The 16,870-nt window shown below is 38.8% G+C and overlaps 1 protein-coding gene across 1 annotated transcript in view; it reads left to right on the top strand.

The window, feature by feature from the left end:
• The window catches only part of PTPRD (protein tyrosine phosphatase, receptor type, D), a gene marked incomplete at its 5' end in the record, with an annotated part of 84,340 nt that overhangs the window by 17,034 nt on the left and 50,436 nt on the right, over positions 1-16,870 (top strand). The window contains 3 exons of the mRNA XM_008578822.1: positions 1,731-1,906; positions 15,792-15,911; positions 16,432-16,586. Coding sequence (XP_008577044.1) covers positions 1,731-1,906; positions 15,792-15,911; positions 16,432-16,586 — 451 coding nt within the window. The remainder of the gene's footprint in view (positions 1-1,730; positions 1,907-15,791; positions 15,912-16,431; positions 16,587-16,870) is intronic.

Consider the following 16,870-nt stretch of genomic DNA (forward strand, 5'->3'; position numbering starts at 1 on the left):
AAAAAAAAAACATTTTTTCCCATAATTCCAGAGCTCATATTATCCGAAGGCTAGGAGGGTCCATGCACAGGTTCTAGTATGACCTCTTATATCACACTGATATCCCTGTAAAGTGCTTGTTTCCCTCCAGGAGTAGGCAACTCACTACCTCTCAAGGAAACCTATTCCCTTTTTGATTCTATTTGAAAATGCTTTTTTGTATTGGAGATGAAACTCATCTGTCTGTAGTTACATCCTTCAGAATTGAAAAGTTGGGTCTTAACATAGTAAATCTAAATCTCTCTTCAGATACTTAGAGGCCACTCTCATCCCCAACTCCTACCTTTTTCCTCTGCTAGGCTATAATATGTATTCCTTTCTCATATGGAATAGCTTTGATTTTTTTAATCACTCTGAACACTCTCCTTGGAAGAAGCTCAAATTTGCCCGTATCCTTCTTAAAGGCATGGTGCTGAAGGAAGATAGACTTTATTTCAGAATATTTACATTAAATTACAGCTCCACTACTTACTAAATGTTGGAACTGGGGCAACTTTGTCACTAAGGGTAGTAAGTAAAAAGAGACAGAGTCTAGTGGTCAAAACAGGCAGTAAACAAGTTAACAAACAAATTTGTAATCAAAGCCTGGAATAAGTAGTGCAAAGAGTTTTCAAGGGAGTTTGGAGGCCCCAGGGTACTCAAAAACCAGCCTCCTGAGACAGAAGCTGAGCGATTTGTGATGGGAATGAGACAGAATGTGAGCTAGGACATGATGGTGCTGAGGTGGGAAACGTGTTTTCTAACAACTGAAGCAGGCAAGGGGCTAGAGCTTAGAAGGAGCAGAGGGGAGCAGAGTGGGTGGGGTGTGGGAAGTGCGGAGCTCTGGAGGCAATGTTGAGAGCTTGGAAGTAGAAGGGAAAGCCATTGTTGGGTTTGAAGAAGAGTTATAGTGTCTGAAATGTACTTTTAAAAATTGTTCTCATGCTAGATGGAGAGCAGACTGGAGAAGACTAAAGTAGACATGGGACAGTGAGTTAGGAGGCAGTTGTCCCAGTCCAAGGGGGGAGGGTCATGTGCTACTTACGGCAACCAACCCCTGTGAGGTTTAAATGAGGGGCAGTCTCTATGGAGGTTAAGGCACAGACATGGCAGACAGACCGCCTGGGATTAAACTCAACTCCAGCAACTTGGCCAAATTTTTTTAACCTCTGTGCACCTCAGGTTCCTCCTTTATGAAAGGATGATCATGACAGGACTTCCATCATAGAGTTGTTGTAAGGAATAAACGATTTTATATGTGAGTTTCCTGTCAGCTAAATCTGCAAAGAATTTTTCACTAGTGTGACGTGTTCCATCCTATATTGCATTTTCAGACTCAGGCACACTTTTATTTTTTAATCTAGGAATGAGGAAGAACATAAGTGAGGAACGTGACCAGATTGCTTCTCACTTTTTGCAAACTATTTTTTGTTGGTTCAGTAGAGAAAACAGACAAACTAAGAGAGAAAAGACATCCTAATGACTATCTGTTGTATTTTTCTTTTTTGGTCATATTATATAAAGAACTGACACTTTGAATGTTGCATTTTTTAGCATGATGATTCTAATAGGACCTGTTTTGAATCTTGCTTAAAACCCAAACTCCTCTAGCACAGTGTGCATAATAACATAGCATCGCAGTTAAGTTGTGTCCCAGGCTGTTTCCTCTTGTGATAAGTTCACCCAGTTGAGTAACACTCCTTGTCTTACAGGCATCCCAGGAAGTGATTATGTGAATGCCAACTACATAGATGGCTATAGGAAACAAAACGCCTACATTGCAACACAGGGATCTCTCCCCGAAACGTTTGGGGACTTTTGGAGAATGATATGGGAACAACGGAGTGCCACAGTTGTCATGATGACAAAGCTAGAAGAAAGATCCAGGGTAAGAAGAAATGTCCACCTCTTCCCTCCTAAATATCTTCCCTCGGAGAGTCCCTACGTTGCATATGTTACTCTGTTCAGAATCTAACCTTTCCCTAAGACTTAACTTTCTAACAGACCCTAATTACAAATGGGCATCCCCAACTCTGATTAAACCATTCTTTAAAACTCTTCTGGGTCTCTTCAGAATAGAAATTCTCCCGTGTTATGATGTGTATGATTGCTAAAATGAAAAAAGTAATATTCAAGGAATTAGACAACATGGTTAGAGAAAATAAATATTAGCTTGAATGTTTTTCTAAAACTCACATTAAACAAGAACCCACAGGCTTTGGGAAAAATCCTAACAATACGTACTTCTCAGTATTTTCAACTTTTTCATTCTCACAACCTGTATTATAAGAGCTAAAATTCCGTGAAAGAGGCTCTTAAATTATTCAAATTAGCATAAGTTAAGTCAGGGCAGACAGAAAAATGATGTGGCTTAAAACACGGCTGAGAAAACAGCGGGTAGAGGGTATTTTGCTAGTTTAGACTTCTCCAAAATGAATAATTTTAATAACGAAGTCAATGCTTGTTAAGGTCCAAGAAAGGATTTTATTCATCATCTGGGTCCAATATTATGTTGCACGGCACATTAGTTAAGTGCTGTTGATTTGGAAAACTATAACATAATGGGTAAGCATTGTGCCGTATTCCCGAGTGCATGTGCTAATACTGTAGCCATCTGATGAAAATCAATCTTTAACCTTGAGAACTTAATGAAGAGGTCTCTGAAACAAACAAACAAAAAAATCACTGAAGATAGCACATACTCTCACTGAAGGGGTGGGGACGTTCAAGGCAGGGTTTGAATCGTTTTTCTTTTTGGTNTGAAAGAGGCTCTTAAATTATTCAAATTAGCATAAGTTAAGTCAGGGCAGACAGAAAAATGATGTGGCTTAAAACACGGCTGAGAAAACAGCGGGTAGAGGGTATTTTGCTAGTTTAGACTTCTCCAAAATGAATAATTTTAATAACGAAGTCAATGCTTGTTAAGGTCCAAGAAAGGATTTTATTCATCATCTGGGTCCAATATTATGTTGCACGGCACATTAGTTAAGTGCTGTTGATTTGGAAAACTATAACATAATGGGTAAGCATTGTGCCGTATTCCCGAGTGCATGTGCTAATACTGTAGCCATCTGATGAAAATCAATCTTTAACCTTGAGAACTTAATGAAGAGGTCTCTGAAACAAACAAACAAACAAAAAAAATCACTGAAGATAGCACATACTCTCACTGAAGGGGTGGGGACGTTCAAGGCAGGGTTTGAATCGTTTTTCTTTTTGGCGATGAAAATCAATCTTTAACCTTGAGAACTTAATGAAGAGGTCTCTGAAACAAACAAACAAAAAAATCACTGAAGATAGCACATACTCTCACTGAAGGGGTGGGGACGTTCAAGGCAGGGTTTGAATCGTTTTTCTTTTTGGTGGCTGGTTGGTAGGGGGATCCAGACCCATGACCTTGGAGTTACAAGGCTGTGCTCTAACAACCTGAGCTGAACAGCCAGCCCTTAGGGCAGGGTTTGAAACCACAGGTGAGATGTCTCTTTCACTGTAGTCACAGTGGTCTCAACAAGGGTATTTAAAGGGAAGCCAAATCTCAGTTTTCCATTTATCGTGTGACAGTTGAGTTTCTTTAAATGTTCTTCTAAGTTCAACACCCGGCAGTTTCTCTTAGCCCAGGTGTGTGTATGAGGGAAGAATTAAAGGCTGCCCAGGAGTTTTATAAGGGAAAAGCTGAGACATAGGAACATATTAAAAAGCCAGAACTGTTACCTTAAGGGTGGGAAATCAAAGGTTTAGCAAACGTAAAAAGCAGTCAGATCTTTTCAAAGCACCTGAACTCTATAAAAATGTTGAAATATTGCCTGAAATGAATTTTGATTAAAACAGCTCTGACTCTGAGGACAAATATCTATGCAAACCCCATTCAAAAGATGTAAATGGATCCATGTACTCAGGACAACCCCTACACAGAAAGCACTTTCTTTAAAAACAAGCCCCCCTCCCAAATGATCCTTGAATATAAAAGTTAATAACAATGTCTAGCATATTAGGTGCATTGATATTTCACAACCACCCTGTGATATGAACACTACTATGATCTCCACTTTACATATGAGTAAACCAAGGCCTAGAAAATTGCAGACAGTCACCCAAGGTCGTTCAGCTACTAAAGCCAGGAATATGAATTAAAGGCAGACATTTTGTCCCCACAACACACATGCTTCACCATCAGGCCATACTGCCTGTTAGCACGTCTGTGAAGCTGAGACAGCTGAACTATTATATTACGGCAGGCATGTAAATCCAAGCTACATGGTCTGCTCAGCCTGGAGATACCGGCTGGTAACAAGCAGTCATTTGCAAAAGCTGTTTTCAGTAAAACACACATTTTTATCTTGACACTGCAGGCCTTCATTAAACTGTGCACAGAAACTTGTTTTGAAATAACCAAATGAAATTCTGCCCCTTTTCTCCCTAATTGCTTCTAATAATAAAGTTAGTTCTAACTGGCCCCTCTGCCACTGCAACATCTGATGGTAATGAGCAGTGCTTGGCAGAAGGCATTGTGACTTAAATACCTACATTTTATCTTTCTGTTGCAGGCTACCTTTTCCACCCCTCCTCAGACAGAGGAACTTATTTGGAAGTTACTAAATGAACCTCTGTTTGCTCCCTTCATTAATTACTCTTTGCTCTTGCAAGTTAGCTTTCTCCTTTGTTAAATGGCCTAAGGAGGCCAATTAAAATGCTGTCTTGTGATTTTCATGCTGCGGTGGTTCAACCTGTACCCACAGTGGCAATGACCTGCATAAGCCAGTAGGCAGTTGGGAAGTCTCAATCATCATCAGTCTGACAATACAAATGTGCCTTGACCTCCAAGGCCCCAAAGCCCTTTGTTCCCCAGTCTAGAACACTTGGGAATGAATGACCAAATGTCATGGAGAGATTTAACGCAGCACTGGTGCCCTCAGTGATCTCACCTGCTCTTTCATCTTCCTCCCTCACATCATTCCCACCTTACCCCTTCCCTGTCCAGTTGCTCTTTCACCTAAGGTAGCAGGAAAAAGGGGGGAGGCATTCCTGGAGTCTCAGACAAGAACTTGAATTTCACTATAAAAACAATGTTATACATAGTGGTTAGTTGTTAGTGAAATATACAGTTCCATACTTGAGGAACATTGTGGGTTCTGTGGGCTGACCTGGGGACTCAGTGAATTCTCAGTTCCCAGCAGCCAACTTCAAAGCAGACATTTGAACTAGCCTGGCTCTACTTAGGAAGTGCCTGTCATCTCCTTTATAAAGGGAGGTGGTCCAGGTAGTTTAAACAAGGGTTGGAGCCTGAAATTTTATTACTTAGGTGAAGGCTCAGGTTCTTGAAATAACACACATCCCCATGGTATATGAAAAATGTGTGTGTATATGTGTGTGTGTGTGTAAACACTTCTATGAATTAGAAGTATGTGGGAATGCCTGTTGACTGTAGACTTGGGGTGGCAGAGAGAGAAGAAGGAAAGGAGAGAGCATGATACTCCCCAAGGCTGGCTGGGGACACCACCATCAGAGAGAGCAGCAGCTACATGACATAGTTCCAGGGAGGGATGCTTTACAGTCAAACATCTGGGTTCGGATTCCAGCTCTAGTGCTTAACATCTATATGACAGTGAGCAAGTTTACTTGACACCTCTAAGTCTCATTTCTACTTTTTGGGTTACGTGGCATAGTCATCGTGGGTATTGGCTGACATAAGGAGTATGGCATGGTGACTCAATGAATCTCAGCTATTACTACTGTTTGGAAAAGAGGTTGGAGGCTTTACCATTACAACTTCAGTTTCTTCTAAGCTGGCCTCCAAATAATTTAATTTTTGTTCCCAAATGAAACGAGTTTGTTTCTTGGTGGTGAACAGTGAATCCTGACCAGCCTCACAGAATCACTCGCATGGTTAATTCTGCCCTCTGTTCCCAGCATAGCACACCCATGCATTTTGGTCAAAAGGAGAGTGGAGCTCAGACCATGGGATGCTTTTGCACTTTCTCTCCCCCAAGACAGGCCCAGGGAGCTTGTTAATCTGTCTGCAAATAGACCAAATAGAACATCTGGCTGCTACTTTCACTGCAACCATATTTTGAAGAAATAGAATACCATATTGTGAATAATATAGATTTGGGTCACATGTAGCGATAATTGTCACTGAAGATAATATGTTCCTGACACCACAGTTCCTTTTTGTCCGATTTTTCATTCCCCCTCCCCTTTCTTATTTATTTGATGATGCTGGGGACCTCTCTCCTTAGAGCCAGTCTCTGTTTTCAAGCTTTCTGTTTGCCTAGGCCTGGTTCACTCCAGCCTTGTCACTCAGGCCTGAGGCTTCTCAGCAGGGCTGGTGACCTTTGCTGAGTTAGAACAGCTCTCTGAGGCAAAAGGCTCCTGGGTTCATTAACATGTGGTAGAAGTTGCACTGGCCTCTTTGTAGAGAACTGGCCATTCTTAGCATTTGCCCAGCTAAAAAAGCCTTTACACTTGTGAAGTGTGACTTCGGACTTAAATTGCTCATTTGAAAACTTAAGGTATTTGATTTTCAAATACTATCGGTTCCCTTCAAATGTGGCCTTGAAAGAATTCCAAACTTGACTGAAAAGATTATTTGCATGGTATATACATTCAGTTATCAACGCTGAAGAAAAAAGTATAAGTGGCATATTTCATATGAGTTTCATTAGGGTATATATAAAAATAAATAAATAAAATAAAAAATAAGACTAAAAGCTGGGGATTTTGAAGGTAAAATGTGATTGCTGCCTGAAACACACAGATCAATTTAAAGTTGTCATAGAATGGACTGTGTGATATGAGATACTGTTAGTGGGTTTTATTCCACAGTTTCCATCTTTATTGCCAAATCCTCTCAAGTTCTGCGTAGTTCATTGATACTGTAGTGAGTCATTCCCTGCCCTAGAATGTGGTCTCTAATTGTTTCCATGTTTCATAACATGCCAATAAGCACATGAATTGGTCTGGGCAACCACAAGGAGAAAAAGAAAAAGTTTGGAAAACATGAAGCACTGGTAGGAGAATAAAATGTATACAGCTGGGATTTCCACTCCAAAGATGTCATTTGTGGGCGACTGGGGTACATGGTTGGCAGCCTTGCTTGAAGAATTAGAGTCTCCAAGAAAGGACTTGCCAAGGTGATTCCTGGCCCAGAAAGCTCTATTATTTAGTCGGTGATTGTCCAGTTGTTGTTTTTTTTTCTTCTTCATCTCTCTCCTTTTGGCTGTATCTCTTCTACTTTGTCTCTCATCTTGAGGTACACAAGATGGATAGAATGTGTAAGCCTCATGCTTGGCAAATTCTTGACCTGCCTTGATTAGTGTTAGATGCTGAAATGGCTTAACTGAGGTTAGGGGATGTCTGGCCTTCACTAATATTCACCAGCCTGCCTGCATTCACTGCTGAGAGTTGAGACTCATTGTTGCTTGTCAAGATGGATAGAATGTGTAAGCCTCATGCTTGGCAAATTCTTGACCTGCCTTGATTAGTGTTAGTTGCTGAAATGGCTTAACTGAGGTTAGGGGATGTCTGGCCGATGGATAGAATGTGTAAGCCTCATGCTTGGCAAATTCTTGACCTGCCTTGATTAGTGTTAGATGCTGAAATGGCTTAACTGAGGTTAGGGGATGTCTGGCTTTCACTAATATTCACCAGCCTGCCTGCATTCACTGCTGAGAGTTGAGACTCATTGTTGCTTGTATTGTCTTAGCAAGGTTTATAGTGGGAGTTGATTCACTTAAAGAGCTATTATTGTGGCTCTACTTATTGCTGTACATGTCAGGGATGGAGAGTGAAATTTTGAAACCCAACAAATTGGACATGATTTGAATTGTCATCTAGTGTGGGCCATGTCAGTTAGTAGTGAAAATGTAGGACTAGAAGTGAAGAGTCCTATACTTGGCTTCCAAACTACCTAAATCCCATTTTCTGTTCCCAAATAGAGAATCACGCAAGCTAGTTGATGGTATTAATTACTAGAGCCAATCAAATGTTTCGTACATCATGACTTTAGTTGTGTTTTAAGCCAGAGAAAGGGAAAATCTCTTCCCCACTAAATTTTGTTGTTTGTGCTAATGAATGGAGGTTAGATGCGGTCAAGGCCAAAGGGACTAGACTGGCGTTAACGGTTAACAGTTTAGGGGATTAGAATACAGAGACTTGACATTTAGCCAGGGGAACACTGCTGACCTCATGACCACTCACTTCTCCTACATCCTCTCCAGTCCTTGAATGTCATCTTAGTAAATTTTCTCCAACAGAGAGTCAAGGTGAGGTGGGGACACTTTCACATTTTGTTCTGTGGCTAAAAGGGCAGTTCTGAGCAAGAAGCAACAAAACAGGAGACTTTGGTCAAACATTTTCTTTTTATCCTGCAAAACAAATCTGGAGATTCTTCTCAGATTGTGAGGTCCTTTGGGGTTAAAAATTGACAGTATCCCATTGAAGATTGTAAAAAGCAGTGTTATTGTTTTTATTGTTGTTATCGGTTTTGGAAAGCCCAGCCTTGGCCAGTGGCAGACTAATTCTTGGCCCCTCTGGTTTGTCAAGGTTCGGTAAGTTTAATGGAGAGCAAATGCTTTCCAAATGCCAGGTCTGTGTCCTTTTCCAAATAGAACTGAAAGCACCATAGGCCTTGAACATTTAATTTCTCGAACTGCAGCCTAAAGCGCTACGTACCCAGGACAAAAGAAACTGCTTTTTCCTTAAGCAACTTTAGGAACAGCAGCACGAACATTGCCTTTGGAGTCTGCATGATGTTTGGGATTGTTTTTGAAAGCAGTGGATACTTAATGTAAATAGGACACTGGCAACAAAAAGAATGATGCTCATATTGGCAATCTAAAGGGTGTTTGGGTTCTTATCTTGCAAGTTCCACACTCTTGGTTTTCTCTTGTCAGCAGACACAGTGTCAGATGAAAGAGAAAGAATCCCACCAATTTCTTGCTGTTTGTTAGCTTCCTGGATTTTCTATCATCTTTCCCACCCTCCGCTCTCTACTTAGAATGGCAGCCTGCAGATTCTGGCTCAAAGCATTCCTGTTAAAGCCAATTAGAGGCATCATGGTCTAAGTAAAGAGCTGAATTGGTAGGAGGAGATGCAGTTGTGCTTCTGATGACTTTCTGCAAAGTCCCTCTCATCCTCTACATTCATGTCTATAGTTCTCCCAGGCTGGATTAGGTCTTTCTAAGGTTTTTTGTTCATTAATCTCATGCCTTCTGGTGTTTACGCAGTTGTGCTTCTGATGACTTTCTGCAAAGTCCCTCTCATCCTCTACATTCATGTCTATAGTACTCCCAGGCTGGATTAGGTCTTTCTAAGGTTTTTTTGTTCATTAATCTCATGCCTTCTGGTGTTTACGGTCCAGTGTTTGGTTTTCTTTGTCCTATCTGGAGAATATTAGGCAAGGCTGATGTTCAGCTGTTATACACCCAGAATAGTTGTACTGGTTGTTAAATATTGACATGCATCAATACTGGTTGGTAGGTAGAAATTATCTTTTCATGGAAACACTAAGTCACCTACTAATACTGCTTGGTGGTGGTGACACTGGAGTGTTGCTGGGTCAAAGGCAGCCACTGGGCAAACCAAGGCAGAAGCAGAGGTGGCTACAGGTCTCTGTGGGCATACAGCTGCTCCTCAGGAGTGATTAGGTCTGAAGTGGATAAAAGGGCCCAACCCATGTGGGAAGAGCTACTATCCAAGTGCTACCTGGCCATGACAAAGGGACAGCTCACACAGTTATCATCTTATTTCAACAAAGTGCCAGAAACCTCAGACATAATGAGTATCCATTTAATAGGAGATGTCATTGGAGAAGTTTAGGGCAGGTCCCTATGTCAACTTCTGGTAGACACATCAAACCAAGAGGAATAACTTGTTTTTTAATTAATAGATGTTTGGAAAGTGGAGAATGGTTCAATAAAGTGGTAAGCAGTTTTATGACATACAATTTGGTTTATTTAGAGAAAAATGTTATTCAACTTTATGATTGTATTTATGGAAAGCTATAACTGCACTGGTGGTCAAATGCTTTAATATCACTCTCATTTCAAGCATTCCATTGCCCTTTGATCCTCCATTCAATGGTAGTCAGTGAAGATAAAATGGAAATACACAAACCAGTCTGTTTTGTCCTGTGAGAATAGATATGGCCAAATATTAGTTGAGAGCAGAGAGTGACATCTTGCTAAAAGAGAATAGAACCGCTGAGACGATCTCTGTCCTTATTGTGGAAAATTGAGTATTAAATCTGGTCTCATAAACTGTCAGAAGAGATATTATAACCTGCATAAATAAACAGTTTAGCATGTAATTTTTCTGTTCACTAAAATATGCCCCAGTATTTATCTAATCTGGTCTCATAAACTGTCAGAAGAGATATTATAACCTGCATAAATAAACAGTTTAGCATGCAAATTTTCTGTTCACTAAAATATGCCCCAGTATTTATCTGAGACTTTCTTTCATTGCAGTGCCCCTTGTTAAACAGGTATTAATAAATGGGTATCAACATTTACTTACTCCCATCAATAGCTTTGGTTTGTGGACAAGACTGCTAATGTCATCAGTCTTGTCCACTGCTTACAGAAGAGTCCTGACTCTTGAACAACTGCTCTGCCCACACTTACTAAACATGGATTTGCAAGTCACTTTTCATGACAGTTACGGTGTCCTATGTATCACCTCTTCTAAGGCCTTTGGCTAAATAACCTGGCCGTAGGCAGGCTTTCCTAAGTACCATTTGGCAAATGCATTTTGTGTCAGCAATGCTAGAGCCCTTCAGAGGTCCTCACTTGTGACACTTGGAATTCTGATGCTTTGCCATGCTGCCATGCTCAGTAAATTTTTATTAAATTGAAATGAGGTGGTTTTGTTTACAGAAAATTTTAGGCGATTACAAAATAGGCCAACCTAGACAGCAGTATAATTGATTATAAAGTTGGCCACTATTTCTCAAGTGCCTACCTTGTGCCAGGCTCTTCCATGATAAGTCATATGGGAATAAAAGTGGCCTAGAACAAGAGCATTTCCTCAAAGCATAGTTGGCAGACTTACTGGATCAACGCCTACCAGATATTTCCAAAGACAAGATTGTCTTTTCAATACATTTAAATGTTTTATCATTCCATCAACTTACTTTTGATAGTTTCTCATGAAAAAATTAAAATGAATTCCATAGCATAAATTTATTGATAGTTAGCCTATTCTTTCCATAAGTATAGAAAAATGAATGTTCCACATAAGGGTGCTCACTTTGTGATAATAAAAAGAGATGTCTCCCCCAAATTTAGCCAAAAGCCCAAACTATTTCCTTCAGTAGGTATCAAGTGAAGTTAATGGGCAATGTTTCTAAACCACAGCCTGGGTAACTGGTTCTGTTGTGCTCCTGTTCCACCTCAGAGTCTAACACATCTTCTTCTCACAACAGACCAGAGTGGGCCCCAGATAGATTAAGGGAGTGCTGGGAACCTCACAACTACTACATGAAGCACCAGAAAGTCTAAACACACTTCCATTCTTAGTCAATAAGGCTGACGGACTGGGGGCAGGGACAGTGTCTCATTTCACCTGGGTGTCCCCACAGCTGCTAACATCTTGCCTTGTACCTAGAATATCCTAAATTAATATCTGTTGAGATTACGGGAGAGTGCAGCACTGGGAGCGCAGCAGCGCTCCCGCCACAGGTTCGGATCCTACATAGGGATGGCCGGTGCGCTCACTGGCTGAGCGCGGTGTGACTGATCTCAAAAAGGACAAAAAAAAAAAAAAGAATGTTCTCTTTTGTCACATTTAGAACAGTTTAGGGAGTTTAATATAACAACCGCAAAAAACCCAGAATGTAATCTGACTGATAATCACCAGTAGCTAGTGCTTGTTGAATTCATGTTTGCACCAGCCATCAGTTTGAAATTTAGGTGCATCGTCATTTCCAATCCTTACAATAGCTTTGTGGTGCCAAACATAGTGTTCCCATTTTACACACGAGGCAGCAAGGCTTTGGTCCTGGAAATAGAGAAGCAGCTTTCTGGGCAACCAGTGAGACTCTGCCTGACCTTCCATCTATCAGTCTCAAAGGTCACTTGTAGTCACTTCAAAATCAAAAAGAGAAAGGCAAGAATCGGTATTTGTCTTCAGTAGTTCCTACATTCTGGTTCTTACATAGTCAAAAGGAGCTGCCTTCATTTCTCATCTCCCACACTCATTTCTCATCTCCCACAAATTCACTTTAATTTGTGCACGAAGCCTAACAGCACCTCTCTCTAGAAACACCTTATGTGATTTTTCTTTCAGGAAGAAAAGGTGGGGAAAGGACAGTTGTCATAAAACATTTCAAGAGAGTAAATAGAGCTAGTTCATTTGCATTAGCTAATTAGAAAAAAAGATTATTCTGATTGTTCTCTTGTGTCTTTTTTTCTCTCACTATACTTCCTACTTGCTCTCTAATGTGGAAATCAGAAATTATTTGTTTAGTGTATGCCTAAAAATGAAAGACTAAAATAATGCCTAAAATAATATTTGCCAGTAAATCTAAGCCCTTAAATTTAGTCCTCTGAAATGAGATGAAACCTGTGCAGGCTACTGATGGAATGAAATACAGAAGGGGAATTCAAAGTTGCCTACTAGCAAAGGAAAGAATGTATCACTGGAGCTGTTAAGATAAGCTCAGGGAATGCTTCTAATCCCACTGCTGACACCATACCTGTGCATGTCCACATATGTTAGAATATTTATTTTTCATAAACTCCCTTTGAGAAATATTTCCTGAGAGAAAATAGAAATGTTTGAATATATTTGCTAAAAATAATCCCAGTTTTTGCAGTTGAGTTTGAAATATTTTAAAACTTTTTTCTTTTTTGTAAAGAATAAGATTTAAGTGCATTATTTAAACTGAATACAAAGGCAATTTTTCTTCTTTTATTTAGAAATTTTCACAGCATTTACTCCATATAGGAATGCTTTGTTATATGTTTTTGTGTAGGACTCAGAGTCTAAGCCAATAATAGTTGCAATTTCAAACTTATTACTAGAAGTGTGAGAACAGTTAGTATAATTTTAGTTTTTCCTGCATCTTAGGGATGGAGCAGATTTGTAGATGGAGAATCATTAAATAATGGAGTGATTTTTCCAAAAGGTACGCAAAGGCTGGCATCTAGTTCTTTCCTTCATCTCCTTTGTCTTACCTCACTAAAAGCTCTTAGTATAACCAATTCCCAGCTTTGAGATATATTTATATTGAATTTGGTTCAGTGGATTGAACTGACTGTGTAGATCATTTTGTTGCATTAATGTGCTGTTTTTCTGCACATCGTGGTGATATTGGTCCTCGTAGGATTTGATCAGTTGGTTTCCATTTGGAAGGGTTGTCCCCAGCTGAAATTAAGTAATGCGTTTGCATTTCTCTCTTGATTCTTTATCTCAACACATTGCTGGCCTCCTCTCAAATATTGCAATAAGAGGCCTCAAAAGTTTGTCCTCTGCAGCAAGACATCAACTTGACATCTATTTCATGGTTCAAAACAAAGTCTTTGGCCTAATTTTTGTGATTGGTTTTTTTTTTTTTTTTTTGTATCTGGATTATGGCTACTTAAGTACTGTTGGTTTAATTCAGGTGGTAGTCTTTGCTAAATATGTCAGATACGACCTGGTTTTTAACAGAGAACATACAGAGGTGCTCAACCCTGGTCATGCTATATCACTATTCTCCTTAAAGAGTTCTGTTCCTTGCTTGAGTTGTTTTCTGTTTGAGTTAGAGCATATGGTAGAGATATAAAACATAGAAGAACATTCTGTACATCTAGGAAAGATGCGGTGTATTTTTTTTATACTATTAAGGCACAAATTTCCCATCTTACTGTGAACCATTTTTGTTTTTCATCAAAGAGGTGATGTTGGTATGGTTTTGCAGTTAAAAGCACAGGAATCAAATCTTGTGAATTCAATTCCTGGCTTACTGTATAACTATACAGTAATTGTGTGTAACTACAGTCAAGTGCTTTTCTCCTTTTTCTTGTCTGGGAAATTGTGTACAGGATAAAACTTCTCCCTTTTTAGAAGTACCAGTATCTATGTGGAAAGATCCTGAGTCCTGAGGAGCAGATATTATCACTATGAAACAGAAAATTACAATATTATTCACAGAATGCCCTAATATTTATATTAAACATAAAAGCAAATAATTATCTAATAATTCTATTCAACAGACCAAAAAAAATCTAGTGTCTGTGATAATAATGCCTTACTGCCTTCATTTAAATCCAAAGATCATGACTTCCAATACTTTCTTTTTCAAGCAGTGCTTCCTAATATAAAATAGTGCTAGGAGCTTTCTTTACCTAGAGTAATACATTTCAGCTGGTTTCAGTAAAGAATTACTATTTTTTCTTTTAATCTGTGATAGAAAGGGTAAATATATTCTGATCTATGGCCTTACTAAAAAAAAGAAAAAATGCTGTGTTTTNCACAGAATGCCCTAATATTTATATTAAACATAAAAGCAAATAATTATCTAATAATTCTATTCAACAGACCAAAAAAAATCTAGTGTCTGTGATAATAATGCCTTACTGCCTTCATTTAAATCCAAAGATCATGACTTTCAATACTTTCTTTTTCAAGCAGTGCTTCCTAATATAAAATAGTGCTAGGAGCTTTCTTTACCTAGAGTAATACATTTCAGCTGGTTTCAGTAAAGAATTACTATTTTTTCTTTTAATCTGTGATAGAAAGGGTAAATATATTCTGATCTATGGCCTTACTAAAAAAAAGAAAAAATGCTGTGTTTTGTGCTAGGAGCTTTCTTTACCTAGAGTAATACATTTCAGCTGGTTTCAGTAAAGAATTACTACCATTTTTCTTTTAATCTGTGATAGAAAGGGTAAATATATTCTGATCTATGGCCTTACTAAAAAAAAGAAAAAATGCTGTGTTTTCATTTTCATTATGCTTTTTAACACCCAGTGGACATATTCAGTAAATTTGAGGCTTGCTGCAGACTTGGAATTAATTTTTGTTGCATGTTAAACTAATTGGGTTGAATATTTTCTATGTGCTTTTGTTCCACTCCACATAGAAATTGTAGATTATTCATCTCAAATGAATTAATTTTAAATTATTTAAACTTTGCACTGCTAGCGTATGACCCTCTGAGACTATTTCTAAAGAACAGACAGCTCTTTTCCTCCTAGATGTTACAAATTTAATTTGTTTTGGATGCAAATGTCATTTATCTTGTATTTAATATATATATATATATGTGTTTATGTTGTTCATTATATTTTGACAGGTTTTCAAATTATTTCTACTTTTCTTTAAACAAGCATATTTGGAAATTGTGATAGCTCAAGAAGATATAGCTTGTGCCTTTTATATCTTGATGGATAAACACTAACTGTCTCACCACGTAGTTTAAATGACTAAGTGTAATCTTCCTGGTTCGACTCATAACGTCTGTCCTAGAACAAATTTTTGTTTTCTTTTCAAGTACTCTAAAGTTTCAAATACCTTTTTTCTTATTTTACTCAGCAACAATCTGCAACTTATTTTTTTCCAGGAAAACTGAATCTGTTACTGCTTAGTATTCCTACCAGTTTGAAAAATGTGGTTTATATTGGCATCAGAGCAGTAATTTACATATATTGGGCTAACAAGAATGCATGCCAGAAAAAGATCAACATAAAATGAAATGCAGAAAAGCTGTTTTCCTTCAACAGCAACTGAGAGTAAAGTTAATAGAGAAATTGATGAGCATCTTCCCTGAATGTGTCACTTGTTTCTTGTAGGTGAAGTGTGACCAGTACTGGCCCAGCAGAGGCACAGAAACCCATGGCCTGGTCCAAGTGACACTGCTGGATACCGTGGAGCTGGCCACATATTGTGTTCGAACATTTGCACTTTACAAGGTTTGCTTCTTATTTATTTTTTCCCTTTCTTTCCCCCTCTCTGTTATTTAAAGAAAGCTTCCTTTGAGAAATGAAATCTCTTAAGGCTTTACTTAAATCTTGATCCCACTGGCAACAGTGAAGAATGAAATAATTCTTCCATTATCACTCAGCAATTTTTCTCCTTGTCTGGCGATTTATCAGTAAATATGAAACTCTTGCTCTGAACCAAAGTTTCAGTGAATGAAGAATAGATGAAGAAGAACTAGTTCTTTGTGTGAAATATAACAGGAGCGCTCCTGATAGTTAAACCTGAAAAATGCAATGCTTCTCACCAAAGAATTTTATCTTCCTGAGCAAATATTTGTCATTTAGGAACAGCTTGGGGTTTATGTCTCCCAAGAGTGCGTCTTCCCAAAGGATTATAGGGTGGGATAAAGAAATTAAGATAACACATTTTAGAGTTACCTCTTTTCTGTTATTCATCATTATCCTCTGAGGCTGAGAAAATGGAGTTTCAGCCAATGGTCCTATTTTACAGAATGGTTCGAGTGAGAAGAGAGAAGTGAGACAATTCCAGTTCACTGCCTGGCCTGATCACGGTGTTCCAGAACACCCCACACCTTTTCTGGCTTTCCTACGGAGAGTCAAAACCTGTAACCCTCCTGATGCAGGTCCGATGGTTGTGCACTGCAGGTAAGGACCACCAAGAGCATTTATTTTACTTATAGTCAGAAAGCTTTTGGGGAGACAGCTAAATTGTTCCTCATTGGCTGTTCTTTTTGCAATTTGTTGATACTCTGGCATAGTAAATACCTCCATATACAAACAGATCTCTTTAAGTCAAATGAGACCTATATTAACATTAATAGGAAGGATTTGATATAGATGCATATTCTACCTAGAAACAGTAGGCCCCTATGTTCCATTGCTGTTTTTTCTTTGGAGTGAAAATAAATAGATAAACACAAAATGAAGTG

This window comes from Galeopterus variegatus, unplaced genomic scaffold, assembly GCF_000696425.1.
Source record: "Galeopterus variegatus unplaced genomic scaffold, G_variegatus-3.0.2 Scaffold1765, whole genome shotgun sequence".
NCBI classification, from domain to species: Eukaryota; Metazoa; Chordata; class Mammalia; order Dermoptera; family Cynocephalidae; genus Galeopterus; species Galeopterus variegatus.